At 46.2% G+C, this 17,730-nt stretch overlaps 1 protein-coding gene across 6 annotated transcripts in view; it reads right to left on the minus strand.

Moving 5' to 3' along the window:
* fbxw7 (F-box and WD repeat domain containing 7) overlaps window positions 1–17,730 on the minus strand; it is a 203,649-nt gene that overhangs the window by 98,087 nt on the left and 87,832 nt on the right. For 2 of the 6 annotated variants that reach the window (XM_090210451.1, XM_090210449.1), the window contains exon 1: window positions 16,812–17,427. The exons of the other annotated variants lie outside the window; for them this stretch is intronic. In XM_090210451.1, the coding sequence (XP_090066577.1) occupies window positions 16,812–16,850 (39 nt within the window). In that variant the 5' untranslated portion in view covers window positions 16,851–17,427. Of the gene's footprint in view, window positions 1–16,811; window positions 17,428–17,730 lie in introns of those variants that run through there. 6 annotated transcript variants of the gene reach the window in all.

A 17,730-nucleotide genomic window follows, 5' to 3' on the forward strand; every position in this document is an offset into this window, starting at 1 on the left:
CTCCAACTTTTTTAATTGCCTCCACTTCTTCTGGGACGATGTTGTCCACAGAATGTGCTGCTGCATGCCGGCTAGGACATTTCTCAATATAGTGTGTCAACCTATTGGGAATAGACGCCATTACCATACCCACATAGGTCACACATCTCAGCACGTGGACCTTCCTCAAATTCTAATCAAAAGACTGGAGAAAAGAAGGCTGGAGAAATAAATAATTGCTGTGGGAAAATTCAACTACAGAAGAAGAAATGGGTCTGGATCAGTGGGGATGTCTTCACAACTCGGCAGAACTGACTGACAACAAAGAATGCTGACTCCCCCCTACGCTGCCCTTCCCTGATCAATAAAGATGTAATGAAAAACAAAGCCCTAGTCCTCTTGAACTGAGAGGCCTCTTCATTGTGTGTTGCTTCTGGATGTTGGCAGGCAACTGAATAATTCATAAATACAAAAGAACTCCCCGCTGTATAAGTGTGTGAGTCTGAATGCGAAGCTAGCAGCATTAGTACCTTTCCCACTGAGGTTTAGTGTAAACAGTCAAGAGTGCAGACACATGGGTGATGGTGACCAGAGACACCAGCAAAACTGCTCGTTTCCGAACACATCCTGAATAGGCTACAGCAAATGTATCTCCCATGTCTATATTCCGGCTACATGAGCTTTTTGGCTAATCTCCAACTTCCAAACTATGTGCCATGGACCCACTGCAGAGGCTTATGTCTGTTAACATGATAGGCCCAAGGTAAACGGTAGGAATGTCAGCCATGAGGGATTTAACCTTAGGTCCTGGGGAATTCAAGCCCAAAGCCTTCGGTTTGAGGGAATCTTTTATCCTGAATGCCATGCAGTTTAAAACAGCCTCCAGACGGATGTTAACTTCCAAGACTTGAGGAGATTTAGAGGTCAGGATTTAAGGTAGAACGGGGGGATGGGAGATCAACTGAGAGGTACTAGAAAAAAGGTTCATGGTTGTGGTTACAGTTCAAGTGGACGCCAATATGCTAACTCCGATGGGCTATATTAGCCTATAGGATCTTAACCTACGGTCTGATCTTCTTAATGAGAATATGCTAACTCCGATGGGCTATATTAGCCTATAGGATCTTAACCTACGGTCTGATCTTCTTAATGAGAATATGCTAACTCCGGTGGGCTATATTAGCCTATAGGATCTTAACCTACGGTCTGATCTTCTTAATGAGAATATGCTAACTCCGATGGGCTATATTAGCCTATAGGATCTTAACCTACGGTCTGATCTTCTTAATGAGAATATGCTAACTCCGGTGTGCTATATTAGCCTATAGGATCTTAACCTACGGTCTGATCTTCTTAATGAGAATATGCTAACTCCGGTGGGCTATATTAGCCTATAGGATCTTAACCTACGGTCTGATCTTCTTAATGAGAATATGCTAACTCCGATGGGCTATATTAGCCTATAGGATCTTAACCTACGGTCTGATCTTCTTAATGAGAATATGCTAACTCCGATGGGCTATATTAGCCTATAGGATCTTAACCTACGGTCTGATCTTCTTAATGAGAATATGCTAACTCCGGTGGGCTATATTAGCCTATAGGATCTTAACCTACGGTCTGATCTTCTTAATGAGAATATGCTAACTCCGATGGGCTATATTAGCCTATAGGATCTTAACCTACGGTCTGATCTTCTTAATGAGAATATGCTAACTCCGGTGTGCTATATTAGCCTATAGGATCTTAACCTACGGTCTGATCTTCTTAATGAGAATATGCTAACTCCGGTGGGCTATATTAGCCTATAGGATCTTAACCTACGGTCTGATCTTCTTAATGAGAATATGCTAACTCCGATGGGCTATATTAGCCTATAGGATCTTAACCTACGGTCTGATCTTCTTAATGAGAATATGCTAACTCCGATGGGCTATATTAGCCTATAGGATCTTAACCTACGGTCTGATCTTCTTAATGAGAATATGCTAACTCCGATGGGCTATATTAGCCTATAGGATCTTAACCTACGGTCTGATCTTCTTAATGAGAATATGCTAACGCCGATGGGAGTTACGGTCTGATCTTCTCAATGAGAATAGGTTTACCTGCGTGGTGGTAACTCATCCTCAGTAAACAAAGCAATGTACTTGCTCAAGCATTTTGGTCAAAAGCAACGAGCGCACACACACACACACCACCTAGTGATCTCTCACACACACACCCTGTCAGCAGAGCTATTCCAGAACACACTTCACTCGTCTATACCTTCAGGGTCCCTAAGGTTGCATACTGTGAGGAGAAACGCTGAGGTGTCAAAAGGTCCAGCCTTTTTGGTACCTCGAGTTACTCAGCACACGTACACATGTTTCTGACCATGACAGCCAATGCTGCTAAGACTGGGACCTATATTACCGAAACTTCAAGAACAAGTCGAAATGTGTCTAAAAACTGAGTCAATGTATTGGTGTATGTTAGCCTATGACTTAAAGATGGAATCCGCAGCAGGGGGAAACAGTGGTACTGTCCGCCCCCACCGCAGCACGGTCAACTGCAGTACATATTGTCCTTCTATAGCACATGAAAGGATTTACAGGGAGGGGGGAAAAAGGGTGCTGTTTGCAGTACCTTTTTTCATGTTGTAATATACCAAATGGACATGGCTGTCTCACCATTAAAGACACCAGCTTCATTTCAAGTGCTTAAAGCATCAGGGCAACTTGTGTTTTAGAAGACATAAGACTAAGCATGCTTGCAAATCAAATTAAAATATGAAACAAATACGGTACATCAGACTATTCAGAAACGGGAACCTGTTTACATGTAACCGTAGCAACACATTCCCTTATTTCACACATCTGGAAGGCTCTGACAGCCAAATCAGACAAAGCATAACAAGGGCTTTTCTGGCCTGGGCTTGTATGGGGACTGGGCATGATGGATCGCTGGGAAGGCTTAGCTCAAACCGGACCACACACAGACCGTTTCCTCGCTGTTTACATTATAACACACTTGCAGTCACACCTCCCTTGCAACAGTGAGTGATTAGCCGATCCACTCTACACAACACATGCTAGAACACAAAGTTGATGAATGAGTAATCACACACAAGCATTTCGCTACACTCGCAATAACATCTGCTTACCATGTGTATGTGACCAAGAAAATTGGACTTGATTTTGAATGAGTCGTCCAGCCCCTTGAACAGCGACGGCCTGCCACTGTGTACAAGTGTGGGTTGAGGTTCCTTCCTGTTTACATTAGCATCCTCCGCTGGGCATAAACACCAGCCGACAGCCAGCGATTACGGTCGCAGAAGCTATAACCCTATAAAACAATAGCATTGACGATACAGGCAAACGTTAAAATGACTTTCACATGGATCGGACGCCGGAGTGAAGAGGAAGTAATTTGGTACAACTGAGTGCATTCAACTAAGAACCTTCTACACAGTATTTGGAAAAAAGAGTTTGGCCGAGAGAAAATAACATCCACAGAGGATTAAGAAAAACCCTTCTGGTTGGTGTTTGATTAGTTCCTAAGAAAAACAGCTGGAGTTTAAATAGACACTGTTGGGACATAGGGCTGTGTTCAGCTCTGCAGAGGCACAGGCCCATTTCCATATCCTAATTGCTAGACATTGTATTGCTTCAAAATCTGAAAACGTCCATGGAGGAAAGTCAAAAAGCCAACAGCTATTTAGCAGAATGAAGACGAGTGGCAGAGCTTCCTGTTGCACTACTGGCCTGGGAGCAGCAACGTGTCAACTCTGTCAAGTGGTTTAAACCTGCCTCCAGTCTTTCCAATAGGAATCCAGACCTTCTCTCCCACACTCAGTATATACACACACACACACACACACACACACACACACACACACACACACACACACACACACACTAAAAGCGCAACAGAAAGCTCATTTGAGAGAAGAATAACTAGCTGAAAATCATAAAAATTGCAAGCAGCCATTAATCTTTAATGTCTAGGGCGGCTTGTGTGAGAAATAGTCCTTAAAACACATTTCTCCAGGGCCAAACAAAATGACAAATTGGCTTGGCCAGGGCGCACAGATATATATATATAAATGCATATGCATGCCTATCTATCTATCTCATAATCCTGAATGGCCATAATGTACAATGGAAAGTTAGGATGTGTGTTCTAAAAACGCGGTGCTCAACGAGGCGGGCGCCCCCTAAAATAAGGGCACTGTGGCTTTGCCACTGGGGCCTAATAATTGCCCCAATGCTCCATCCTGACGCAAAGAGGCCTGGGGCCAGACAGTTGTCAACAGAGACATTCCAACCTAATCCCGGGTGGCGAATGTCATAAAGCTGTGGCTTGTCAGTCAAGCCGGGTGGCGAGCAACCGAGGCTCTGCTGCTACAGGGGTGAGGCAGGCGGCAGGGGAAATGCCACAGTCAATTTGCGTAGAGATGGAAATGGATGAGGGAGGTAGGGACGAGGGGACGTGTGAGCGGGGGCAGTGTGGTCATTGAGCCAAACGTTTATCCGTGTTACTCAGTGGTCCCAACTGTTTGGCTCCACTCTACCTCTCGACATGTTGTGTCTGGAGTCTGCCTACGAGCTGCCACAACTACGGTATGGCCCAGAGTAGGAGGTGTGTGTGTGTTTTCCGCCAATTTAATGAGTACCTTTGCATTCACCACAGTGTTTGAGAAGAGGTTGTTTAAAAGCTGGGATTGAGTTCATGCTTCCTCTTTAATGAAGAGGTTGTCAGTGAAATTAACAAATCTACTGTAGGCCTGCACCAGACAGTAGAATTCATCCAGGCTCTCATCAAGTCCCCAGCCGTTGACCCTCATCGTATCCACACAGCCGACCTCTCCCAGTACCTCCATCCCCCTGCATTGTGCACCAGAGTGGCTCTGTGTCTGAGGCTCTGACGCTACCCCAGAGGAGCTGACAGGGTGGGCCCACACACACACACACGGCTGAATGAGGCTGTCCAGTGACAGCGGGTAGCAGATGAGAAACAGACGATTTGTGTGTGAAGCCTGGGATGCTGCTCTGGCGGCACAGCTGCAGCAGACAGTCTGAGCCTATAGAGCACTGCCTCCCTCTGGTGGACATTGTTGGAACTGCATCAGGATTCTGAGCAGTTTTCTATGCTGTGTTTTATTCAGGCTACATTGAAATCCAAGTTTATTTATGGCGTACACAGATTAGCAGATGTTAAAACAGATGTTAAATCAGGTGCAGTGAAATGCTTCGTGACCGTGTAATACCATCTTAGGGAGATTTCTTCTCAGGAAGCTTGATCCTCAGTCACTCTTTCCCTGAGACGCCCTCTAAAGGGGAGTCTTGCAGGGTTTGGATGAAATGGACTGGCACTAGGGTGGAATCATGAGAGTTGCATAGCAACAGTTACCAGGGTCAGGATTTTTATTAAAACATCCAACCAGTGTGGGAGGGAGGGAGACATGGAGCAGGCTGCCTGTCACCTACAGACCACACAGCCATCAGCAGCCAGGGCCGTTGTCATAGAGACCTGGTGCCATAGCCAATCATCCCTCCCACACCACAGTAGGGGTCCAGATACAGTGGTGTGCAACACACAAGCTAGGTCCAATGATTCAAGTCTAGTCAGTGACGTGCAAAAATTCAACCTCCGTTATTATTGCACGTTGTAGCTAGCTCACAATGCCCTCTGATGATGGGTTCAATTAACGTGAGGCGGCAGGAGATTGTCCGCCATCTCCATGTGTCCAGGCCGGCCAGGTTTCCATGAGAGCTAGCGGGAGATTGCGTCGGCGAGGGCTGAGGCACAGCGGTGCCAGCAGCAGGAGAGTTGGACGGGAGTTCAGCTGCATTTGCCTTGGCGTGGGCGGACGGGTGCACGTGACCTTTTGCGGCTCAGCTCTGCCGGGTCTCGTCTCTGACGGGCAGCCGGCGTGTGGGAAAACACCACCTACACCACGACAGGCTGGCTACTCAGAGTTAATTCCACATAACAGGTGGGATAGAGGGAGGACATAGCGGAGCCACCTCCGTTGCAGAAGTCAGGCAGACCTGAGTTTACAGAGCTGTTCAGGGGTACACTTATTCATTTCCTGTACCGCCGTATGCATATCCCTTGACATTTGCCAATATGATTGGATGCTAAAATGGACTTCAGCTCACACGCTCGCAGACGTCTGTTTGCAAGCAGGCAGACTGAGTAAGCGCGTGGGCTGAAGTGTCCAAAACTCGCAAGTACAGACAGGCAGATTGCTTTATTGGCCCAGGCCACAGGAACAGTCAGTGTGGTGGCAGGACCGGCATCGACGACGGCAGGACAGGGTGACACACTAATGTCTCCCCCAAGGTCAAGGAGGAAAGCAATGGCTGAGCTGCGGCAGAGTGCAGCCCTGTCCTGGAGATGGCAGACCAACTCTAACCGGTCTCCACAGAGCATAACATGGAGCCCACCGAGTCTCCTGTAATGAGGTGGCCCAAAGAGACACATGACAGGAAAGGGAGGGAGAGGGGGATAGAGAGAGAGAGAAAAGGGCCCCGTTTTGTTCAGACTTCATAAGTCCCCTAGTTTTACAAAAGCACTGTAGCAAAGCACAGATCGATAAGAGCATACTGTGGAACTAGTCAATGTCACTACTGCTACACTACCAACACAACGCTGAGGCCATGGAACCCTGACCTGTTCACCGAACTTGCTACCTTGTCCCGGACCTGCTGTTTTCAACTCCCTCTCGGACTCTCTCCGAGTCTGAATGCTCGGCTATGAAAAGCCAACTGACATTTACTCCTGAGGTACCCGATGACATCAAAAGTTTAAAAACAGTGATTTTCATACCCTCCCATGGGCTAGAAACTATCTTTTAAGATCAACTGTCTTGTACTTTTAATCCTACCCTGTGAAAGAGAAGCATTGTTTTAGGACCTGTTTTCGTTTTTAACCACCCGTCATAGAAAGGCTCGGTCTTCACATTATGTAGACACTGGTTTGGTGCGAACCGGAGGTTGAAAAGTGGCTAATTAATTGCTCTTTAAGCAATGTAATGTTCTGAGAGTACCTGAACACCCCTGTGGAGGCTGTGTTGGCCCTGTTACCTGGCAACCTGTTGGGGAGAACTAGGAGAGATAAAAAGGGAGAAAGAGATGGAGGGATGGTCGATTGAGAATGACTCGACGCAATGAGTTGTTGCAACTCCGACAAAACGATGCCATCTATCTAGGGCTAGCACTTTTAGCTGGATATCCAGGCTGCAGCCGGAGGCAAATCACACACAGGAGGACCCAGGTGCCATCTTGTTGCTATCCATAGCGTAGGAGTGATGGACGAGGCAATCAGCATTGACATTCTCCTCAGGCCTGGCTAGAGCTGACCTGCTTTGTTAGATCAAACAAACAGGAAAAACATTAGTATTTAGCCTAACAAGGTTCCAGTTCTCCCCAAAAACATCATTTACTGCCAAAAATACGTCCATAAACAAGCATTTGAACACAGAGCTCCATTGCATACAGAATAACAAGAGTTAAAATGGTGTGAGCATTCAGCTTCCATGAGGGATAGACTGCTCATTAACTCTCCAGAGAGAAGGCTAAGTTATGGGTGAACTCTAAATACCGACAACCAGTGTTTATCACACCAAGTCAATGCTACATCACTCTAGTCGTCGACTAGTAAGCCAAATAATATTGTCTGGATTTAATTGAACAAACTTTCAACTCCAAAGAATAACTGTCTGAAACATTTTTCATGCTCTTATTTTCAGACTTAGACTAAAGCTACAAACAAGGTTCTTATGGACATCAGTTGAACAGCCCCCTCCATTTAAAACACTTCAGAGTGACGTCTCATTAATGAGACGCACAAATGTCATTTTCTAAAGTTCGGAGGTTGAGGTAGAAACTTCAATGAATTAGACCCATTGAGTTTATTAAACACTGAAAATGGGAGACCAAAAACAAACAGGTTGTTCCTCTGATCCTCTATTCCTAGCAGGCTTGGATCAACACGCTGGCATTCCAGAGACAGCTGGGACGATTCCCTGATGGGTGTGTGGATGCTTTTGAGTAGGCTACATTACTGTCCGTAGAATCAGTAGAGTAGGGGTGTGGAGGCTATTTTGTTTGAAGGACGCGCGCAGAGCTCCAACCAGGCGACGCAGAGCTCCAACCAGGCGACGCAGAGCTCCAACCAGGCGACGCAGAGCTCCAACCAGGCGACGCAGAGCTCCAACCAGGCGACGCAGAGCTCCAACCAGGCGACGCAGAGCTCCAACCAGGAGACGGAAGAGCTCCAACCAGGAGACGGAAGAGCTTCAACCAGCTCCTTGACAGCAAAACAACAACCTTGGCTGCGTAGCCTTGAAGCTGGCAGGGGCCCGGCTCAGGAGAATAGCAGTGCATCGTCTTCAGTAAAAGGGCATAGTTAATTAGGCCGGTATCAAATATTCAAACACCATGTCTGTGAAGTGCCTGCTCTGGGCTCGGGACAGCACAGTACAACCAACAGATGGGGCAGAGGGAGGAGGGACAACTCTGCTGGTCTCAACCCAGGCTGGCCTCCCCTCACCTGGGGAGCAGACAGGAATATGACCCAGCCCCCCTCCAGAGAACCAGGGGGCGACTATAGAGAACAGCGATGGGGAGCAATTCACTGTCGGATGTTCCAATTGATTGAAGCCACCAGACTTGATTTCTATGATCAATTGGGCTTTATTTTGAGTCATGGTTAAGAGGATGGAGGAAGTTAGAGTAGGTTTCTACACAAAGTCCAAACGGTAGCCTAGCAACACAGTAAACATTGATAGTTTTTTTACTCAACGTCTCAATGTTATGAAAAGAACAAATTCAATTCGCAATAACTTTTCATTATCGGGCCTTTTAAGCCACTTAAACGATCAAACGACTCGAATCCATCCGGACTCTTAATTATTCTGCTAATGCGAGCGCTGCTTATCAGAACTTGAGAGCCCTTCTTATTCCATCCGCCGCAGAACCAACAAAAAACTAGAGTAATCCATGAGGATACAGAAAGAGACTGTGCCTTTAAGTGTTTGCATAGCAGGTAGCATTGCTACTCACACTGCAGAACAGATGCCAGTCACAGTGTGGTGGAGCAGCAGGGTTACGCCAACAGCGTTGCTTCCTCTGCTGCACTCAGAGTTGAGTTGATTGATTTATAGGGGAAATCTCTCTCCTCTGTCGCACCGGAGACACACAGAGAGACTAACACAGCAGGGGCCACGGGCGCACAACCAGATATCCGCCGCGTCGTAAGGCAACACTCAACTGTTGTATCATGTCTCGGGTTGTATCATGTCTCGGGTTGTATCATGTCTCTCGGGTTGTATCATGTCTCTCGGGTTGTATCATGTCTCGGGTTGTATCATGTCTCGGGTTGTATCATGTCTCGGGTTGTATCATGGGTGGACATGGCTGCCTGTGTTATTGAATGTACTGTGTGACCAGATTTCTGTGCCGAAGGGCAATAGTCGCAACCGCTAAGGCCTGTTTGTTTGTATTAGCAGAGTAGGCATGGCCGTGTTATTGACCATGATCCAGAAAAGTGCCGTAAGGTAACACTGAATTGTTACAGTCAAAACATGCTTTGCTGTTTTGTGTTATTGGCCTTGATCCAAAAGGCCTTTAATCCCATTGAGCCAGGGTCAATGACTCAATGGTCCAGTCACACAGTAGCGGTGCCATGTCACAGAGATGTACTCCTGCCTCCCATTTGGTCCTGCTCTAGTCCTTATCTGGGTCCTGCAGCACAGACCATGCTACAACGGACATCTGCCCTGCTCTGCCCCATGGACTGACTGACAGAAAAAACACTTTAGTTTTCATTCAAAAAACCATCTAGCAACAACACTAAGAGTAGACTAACCATCCCGAGCTGGCAGTGTTGATCATGTCAGGGTTGTGCTTTAATTCAAAGAGGACAAGTTTGCGTTAAGATTCACCAGAGCAGAGCACCACATCAAGAGACACTTGGGTAGTTGTTTGATGATCAAACTCCAATTCAATTTATTCCCCAAACAGTCATCTGGAATTCCTTCAGTTGAATTTTTAAGAGGTTTCTTTTAACTGTCAAGCCAATTTTTTTTTTTTTTAAAGCAGCAGGATGGCTATTTACGAGGAAGAAAGGATCAACTTCTCTGTTGACAAACTGAGGGGTTAGAGTGTTAACTGCTTTAAACAAAAATCCCCTGAACAATAAACAAGCAAGTGAGATAAATATAATTAGAACAAGAAAAATTGTCTTTAAAAAAAACAACGCTCATTAGTCGGTAATTAAGAACACAGCGTCATGTAAACAAACATTGTTAGACTTAGTAGGTTGATGGAATCCTATGGGCATTCCTTCTTACGCAATCTGTTAATTACTGAAATGGTTTACCCGCTTCAATTTTAATAGGATTCTAACTGTGGGATGATAAATAAAGTTAGTGTATCTAGAAAGCTTAGTGGAAAACTTGTCTCCCATTAAGCCTATCATTAGGTCTAGCAAGTAAATAACAGGCTTCGGGTTCGAGAGGATAATTCGTACAATGTACCTTTAACAAGTCTAAGTATAAGTAAATCGTTATATTGAGTCTCGAGTGAAAATCACAAATGAATTTGATGAAGATTATGATCTATTCACAGTACAGCGAGGTCATACATTTAGTATTAGCATGTGATTCCAGCACCATGCTCTTACGAACTGAGTGGCACAGGACCACATATCAGTACTTAAGGATGTAACGTTGCTCCCAGACAAGGCCCAAATTCACATAATTTGCATGAAGAAAATAAGGAAATATAGGGGGGGTGGAGATTAGGGTGCCTTGTGAGATTTTGTCGGCGAGTGGGTAACCCGACTCCAGTATCCGTTCTATCGGCTGCCGTGCAATCACTGGAGAATAAACTGGATAGGGACTATCCTACCGACAGGATTTTCAAAAATGTAAAATCTTATTTTTCAACCGAGTCGTGGCTGAACGACAACACAGATAATATACAGTTGGCTGGGTTTTCCGTGCATCGGCAGGGCAGAACAGCTATGTCCGGTAAGACGAGGGGTGGAGATCTGTGTCTATTTGTCAATAACAGCTGGTGCATGATGCCTAAAATTAAGGTAGTCTCAAGGTATTGCTCGCCTGAGATCGAGTACCTCATGATAAGATGTAGACCACACTAAGAGAAATCTCACCTATATTTTTTTTGTAGCTGTCTATTTACCACCATAAACTGATGCTGGCACTAGGACCGCACTCAAAGAGCTGTATAAGGCCATAAGCAAACAAGAAAATGCTGATTCAGAAGCGCTCCTAGTGGTCAGGGACTTTAATGCAGGCCTCATTCCTACCAGCATGCCACATGTGGAACCAGAGGTTAAAAAAAATAATACATTTTTAAACTCTAGACCACCTTTACTCCACACACAGAGATGCTCTCTCTCATTCTCCATTTGGAAAATCTGACCATAATTCTATCCTCCCGATTCCTGCTTACAAGCAAAAACAAGAAAAAGGAAGTACAAATGACTCGCTCAATAAGGAAGTGGTCAGATGATGTGGATGCTACACTAAATGTCTGTTTTACTAGCACAGACTGGAATATGTTCCGGGATTCATCCAATGGCATTGAGGAGTGCACAACATCAGTCACCGGCTTCATCAATACGTGCGTCGATGACGTCGTCCACAGTGACCGTACGTACATATCTCAACCAGAAGCCATGGATTACAGGCAACATCCGCACCGATCTAAAGACTAGAGCTGCCGCTTTCAAGGGGTGGGACACTAATCCGGACCCTTATAAGAAGTCCCGCTATGCCCTCAGACAAACCATCAAACAGGCAAAGCATCAATAGAGGATTAAGATCAAATCGTACTACACCGGCTCTGACGCTCATCAAATGTGGCAGGGCTTGCAAACTATTGCAGACTACAAAAGGGAAACTCAGCCGCGAGCAGCCCAGTGACGCGAGCCTGCCAGCAGGATTAATGACTTTTATAATCGCTACGAGGCAAGCAACACTGAAGCATGCATGAGGGCACCAGCTGTTCTAGAGGAACAGCGGCTTTCCGTAGCCAATGTAAGCAAGACCCTTTAAACAGGTCAACATTCACAAAGCCGCGGGGCCAGACGGATTAACAGGACGTGTACTCCGAGCATGCGCAAAGCAACTGGCAAGTGTCTTCACTGACATTTTCAACCTCTCCCAGACCGAGTCCTTAATACATACATGTTTCAAGCAGACCACCATAGTCCCTGTACCCAAGAAAGCAAAAGTAACCTGCCTAAATGACTACCACCCCGTAGCTTTGAAAGGCTGGACATGGCTCACATCAACACCATCATCCCAGAAACCCTAGACCCACTCCAACAGAACCTCAGATGACGCCATCTCAATACTGCCCTTTCCCACCAGGACAAAAGGAAAAAAACAGCCTATAGGGAGGAGGTCAGAGACCTGGCAGTGTGGTGCCAGGACAACAACCTCTCCCTCAACATGAGCAAGACGAAAGAGATGATTGTGGACTACAGGAAAAGGAGGGCCGAACATCACTCCATTCACACCCCCTGTATATAGCTTCATTATTGTTATTTTATTGTGAAACGTTTGGGGGGTTTATTTCGCCGATATTGTTGGTTAAGGGCTTGTAAGTAAGCGTTTCACGTAAGGTACGGTCTATTGTTTTATTCGACGCATGTGACAAATAAAAAGTGATTTGAAACATGGACATGTCCCGTTTTCTTTTCTTTTCAATTGAACCATTATTTAACTAGGCAAGTCAGTTAAGAACAAATTCTTATTTACAATGACAGCCTACCGGGGAACAGTGGGTTAACTGCCTTGTTCAGGGGCAGAACAACAGATTTTAACCTAGTCAGCTTAGTGATTCGATAAAGCAACCTTTCAATTACTGGCCCAACACGCTAACCACTAGGTTACCTGCTGCCTCTATTCATCACAGGGGCGCTGTACCTAGTACTTACCCTACTTGCATTAACTCAGTGTTCAGATGCCATCTGGGCTGACCCCTGGCTGTCAGACAGGCATATAAAAAGGCCTCCCTCCCCCAGAAGGGCCTTGGCCTTGACTGCCCCTGGGGCATTGTCTGGAGAGGATCCAGGTCCAAAATGGGGCTGAACAATGCTGGTGGCATGTGTGGCGAGACACACACACAGTAGCGGTCTATGTGATGTCTGTACATAGGCCTACACACCTCATCCACATAGAAATTAAGACATTTGCAAGCCAGGCAGCAAGGCCGACGCAGCCTGGCCCCCCTCTACAGACCCAGGCTGGCCCCCTCCCTCTCTATGCCAGAACACAGTGGTGTGTCATTGAGATCACCAACAGTGGGTTCCAATTGTTCACATGTTCAAAAGTGTCCCCCCCCCCCCACACACACAGAGATTAGGGCAGTTAAATGGTACACACACACCGGCAGTCACAAGGCGGCTCAGTCACCATGGAAGCCTAATCTCCTGTTCTGTCTAATCCACCACCCCAGATGGTTTATGGGGGATTTATTGTCAGGGCTAATGGGGAATCCCAGAGGAGGGAAGTGCATATGCATATTCAACATAAATCGTCTGGAATGTGGTGTTGAGACTAAAGGTTTAGAAAACAACTAAATATCAAGGAGGATAGTTTTATGATATCATAAGCCATCTACCACAGTCTGACCGATGCTAGTTTATGTTAAGCCTATTGCAATGAACCAACCTTGTCCTTTATTTATACACACAGTAGACAAACTGCACGACAGCGGCCAAACGGACAGCAGCCATATCTAACCCCGACACATCCACTACGGCATTCATGAATCATCACGTTGTAATACTGTTTGATGGCATGCCTCTTTCATTGCTTGGAACAGAAAGGCATCTGTTGTAGAGAATAAAATAGAAGTTGATCAGAGCCCTACAAGCAGGTTAGCTACAGGTTTAGTTAGAGGTCATTTGAGAGGTCGTCAGTGGTGTAGAGGTCATTAATGCACAGCATGTGAGTAGTCATGGAGCGGAGGTTAAATCCCAGAGTTCACTGTACCTTGTGGGAAACATGACCCCACTGGGAGAGTGCTTTCTGTCTCTGACTCTCTGTGTGTGTGTGTGTGTGTGTGTGTGTGTGTGTGTGTGTGTGTGTGTGTGTGTGTGTGTGTGTGAAGCAGCAGAGGAACTTGGCAGGCAGTCAGGTTGAGAGTGATGGAGAGTAAGAGGAGGAAGAGAGGGTCTAATTCAGGAACCTCTCCTAACCCAGGCCATGTAGTTCAGAGAGCCACAAGCCCCCATCTGTCCCCTTCTCAAGAAATGCCAGGCAGAACTGCTTACTGACACATTCCTCCACACAGGCAGCAGCCTACTTAGACTTTAACACAGGGCCGTTTCTACATACCAGCCCCGTGTTGGTTCCAGCACTTCCACACCTCTCACGGCGTTTACTGTATCACACATACGTCCATCCCACCGTGAGTCAAAACACTCGTATTCCAATAGCAAAGCCCATAAAGCCTAAAGATGCACTGCAATCAAGGCTGTTTCTACAGTCAGGACTGATGTTGGGAGCAACACTTGAACCTCTCACAGTTTGCCATCTCTGCTCAATCACATACACCATTGACCACCACACCACGATTGGAAACACTGGCTATATTAGTATAGCATATGACATAGCACAGCCTTATTTAGTCCACACACTGCTAACATGCACATAGGCTTGTTTAAAAGCACTTCTCCTATCCCCTGAATATAGGATATTTGACCCTGTTCAGTTCCTCCTTATTACAAACAGACCGAGTCTCCAGCTGTGAAAATGTATCTCAGACACACTCCAAAAGGCAACACAAAAGGACTAAACACACTCTGTTGGGGGGACGGGGGGGGCTTGATCACCAGAGGCACTAAGAGATATTGTCAGTCTAAAATCCCCAACTGGTTGTCATGAATTCTAAAATAAGAGCTCTCGGTCAGAGAACTCCAACAGCTTATTTTCTACATTAAATATGTATTTTCTCTAGCTGTTTGGCTTCTGGAGATTTCAATTCTGATGGCATATTCTCGACAATGAACGAGCATTCTCGTCGTCCCACTAAGCCATACTTCAGGATCCGCATGCCAAGGACATCTCAACAAACAGTGAGCCAGAGAAAGACACTCGTCTTAACACCTTACACACCGCTATAAAAACACTGGTATTATCAACTAGCTTTAGACTCAGATCGTTCCCCCGGAATACATATTGGAACTAAGAATCAAAGTTTAATCCGTGATTAACTCTTTCTTGGTACTAAAAACCAGCGATTCTCAACTGGTGGGAGGGTTTTGAGTGTGTTCGCGGGTGTCTGAGCAAAAAAGAAATACTCCAGTCTGAACTGAAACGACTTGAACCAGGTATTAGGTTTGTAGAAATTATAATGAACTTACATTTAATTATTTAATTGTTTAACAATTTTTCTTCAATCATAATATTTTGAATATAGAACTATTAGCAGCGCTGTGAGTTAATTAACATTCTTCATCAAGAATATGGGCCTCATTTAATTACTGACAATGAAAGAGGAGGGAACATTGTTCCCTCGTCATATAACTGCTACATTTACTACTAATATAGCATTCAAAATAGTTTCCAGATTGTATTTGTGATTATTTTTTGCGATACTACCATTGGGTCGCGACAGAGACAACCTTGTGCAATTTGGGTTCCGAGGCAAAACCAGTTGAGAACCACTGCTATAAACTGATGTCCTATATCTAATCATAGACAATGCCTGCGGGGGCAGAGCTAATCTAGATAACCAGGGCATCGTCTGACATCTACTCAAAACTATGTCCATTATCACAGGCTAGTTTCTTGTACAGTAACTTTTTATCTAACCTTTATTTAACTGAATGCTGGTGTTTGCAGGCCATTTGGCGCTAACGTGGTGAGAACCAGGGGGGGGGGACATGACTTTGGGGTCGTGATGTGACAGAGACAGAAGTCAATAGCTCACGGCCAGTCGTGGGTCCGTGGGAATTCTGGGTCTTTGCGTTTAGTCTCCTTCACCCGTGAAGAGATGTCTTTTCTTTCAAAACAATAACTAAGGAGGATGGAAGTAGGGAGCATGTGGTGGGTTGAACTTAGCCCTGACCAGAGCTTCTGGGCTGGCCACTATGGTGGAATTCAGAGCAGATGTGCTGTTCTCCAGTTCTATTTCTCCCAACCTCCCTCTTCATAAAGACGGACTGTCTAAAAACACATGTTGGAGTTTACGTGTTCTAAGAAAGTCTCCAACTGTAACGCATAACGAGAAATAACAAGTACTCTATTAAGAGATGAAACTGAATCAAGGTCAATTGCAGAGCAATCTGAATCCCCAGCTGGACGTTAGCTTTCCTCGAGGTCCGGCAGCAGTTGAACTTGTGTCTTGTCGCAAAGTCAGCACAGGCAGCAACACCAGACAGTCCGACACACACAAAGCAAATTGAAAACGCTTGACACTTGTGGAGATAATTGCATGAGAAGAGAAACATAGCCGACCACAACATCTCCACATCAATATACAAATACTTCAGACAGCAGGTCACTCCGTTACAGACCATTACATCACTGATATTGAAATGTGTAACCTTCCAGGATGAAGAGACTGCTGCCGTTAGCGGTCCTGTGAGGCCGCTGCTCCTAGCCTCGTAAGACATCAGTGTCAGCTGGCGCGCCGGTACCCACCACACACAATCGAGATCGACAGTTAGGTCAAAGTATTTCAGGACAATGTTAGCTGTGTATAAGCCAAGCACAACCAGCCGTCTCGAGAAAACCAACCTAGAGAAACACACACACACACACACACACACACAGCAGTAACAACTCCACACATGCTCACCAGTAGCAGCGCCACCTTCTTCATGGTGCGATTCCCCATTGCAGGAGGAAGACAACTGGTCAGGCTGGACTGGAGGATGAGGAGCAGTTAGTTCTAGAGCTGTTCCGTAACAGTGAGACAGACGGGCCACTTCCCTGTTGTTGACAAGTGTTACTGTCAGAGCTCCCCCGCTTGTGGCGCGCTCGGATGTGAATGGATTTGCTGCTACAGTAGCTCTCCCTCCCCCTTCTCTCTCTCTCCATCTCGCCAAGGTGTTTGACTGCTACAGCTCGATCACGCTCACAGGAGAGAAGGGGGTGGGTTGGTATGGCAAAAAAACCAACATGTGGCACACGTGTGAAAGGTGAACAGAGCCACATGGCTCGGCACAACGAGACACACTCCAGGACTGCTTGAAGGGAAGCACCACGCGGCCGAGCCTAGGTTACGGTCCACATTGCATAGAACAAACATGCCTCTATTGACTTGCAGAATAAGGAATCATGTCTGCTCTATTCATGGTATTAACTTCCATCTGCAGCGTTCCAGAACGTTGGCCTACGGAACGAGGCCCGGGGCTGCCCGGGGGAGGCACAGCCCGGGGGAGGCACAGCCCGGGGGAGACACAGCGAGCTCCAAACCAAGCTCCAGCCCACTTGACACTTGCCCGAGGACAAAACAGGGGGGGGGGGGGGGGGGGGTAGATGACACATATTCGTCCTTCTCTGGAGTGATAAATCTAGTCCAATAAAATGGTCTGCTGCCTGGTCTCCTCGTCTTTCAGGGGAGGCTCTGTCCTTGTAGCGGAGGGCTACCCCGGGTCCAAGGCTACCAGGTGGGCCGAGTGTCACTTTACTGCAGTTCATTATTTCTCCGGACTAATTAAAGAGTGATTTCCGAGGGCGGCGGAATACATTTCCCTTCACGGGTTTCCTGGGTG

The sequence above is a fragment of the Oncorhynchus mykiss genome, chromosome 19 (assembly GCF_057628025.1).
Source record: "Oncorhynchus mykiss isolate SJ-2025 chromosome 19, ASM5762802v1, whole genome shotgun sequence".
In the NCBI taxonomy this organism is placed as follows: Eukaryota; Metazoa; Chordata; class Actinopteri; order Salmoniformes; family Salmonidae; genus Oncorhynchus; species Oncorhynchus mykiss.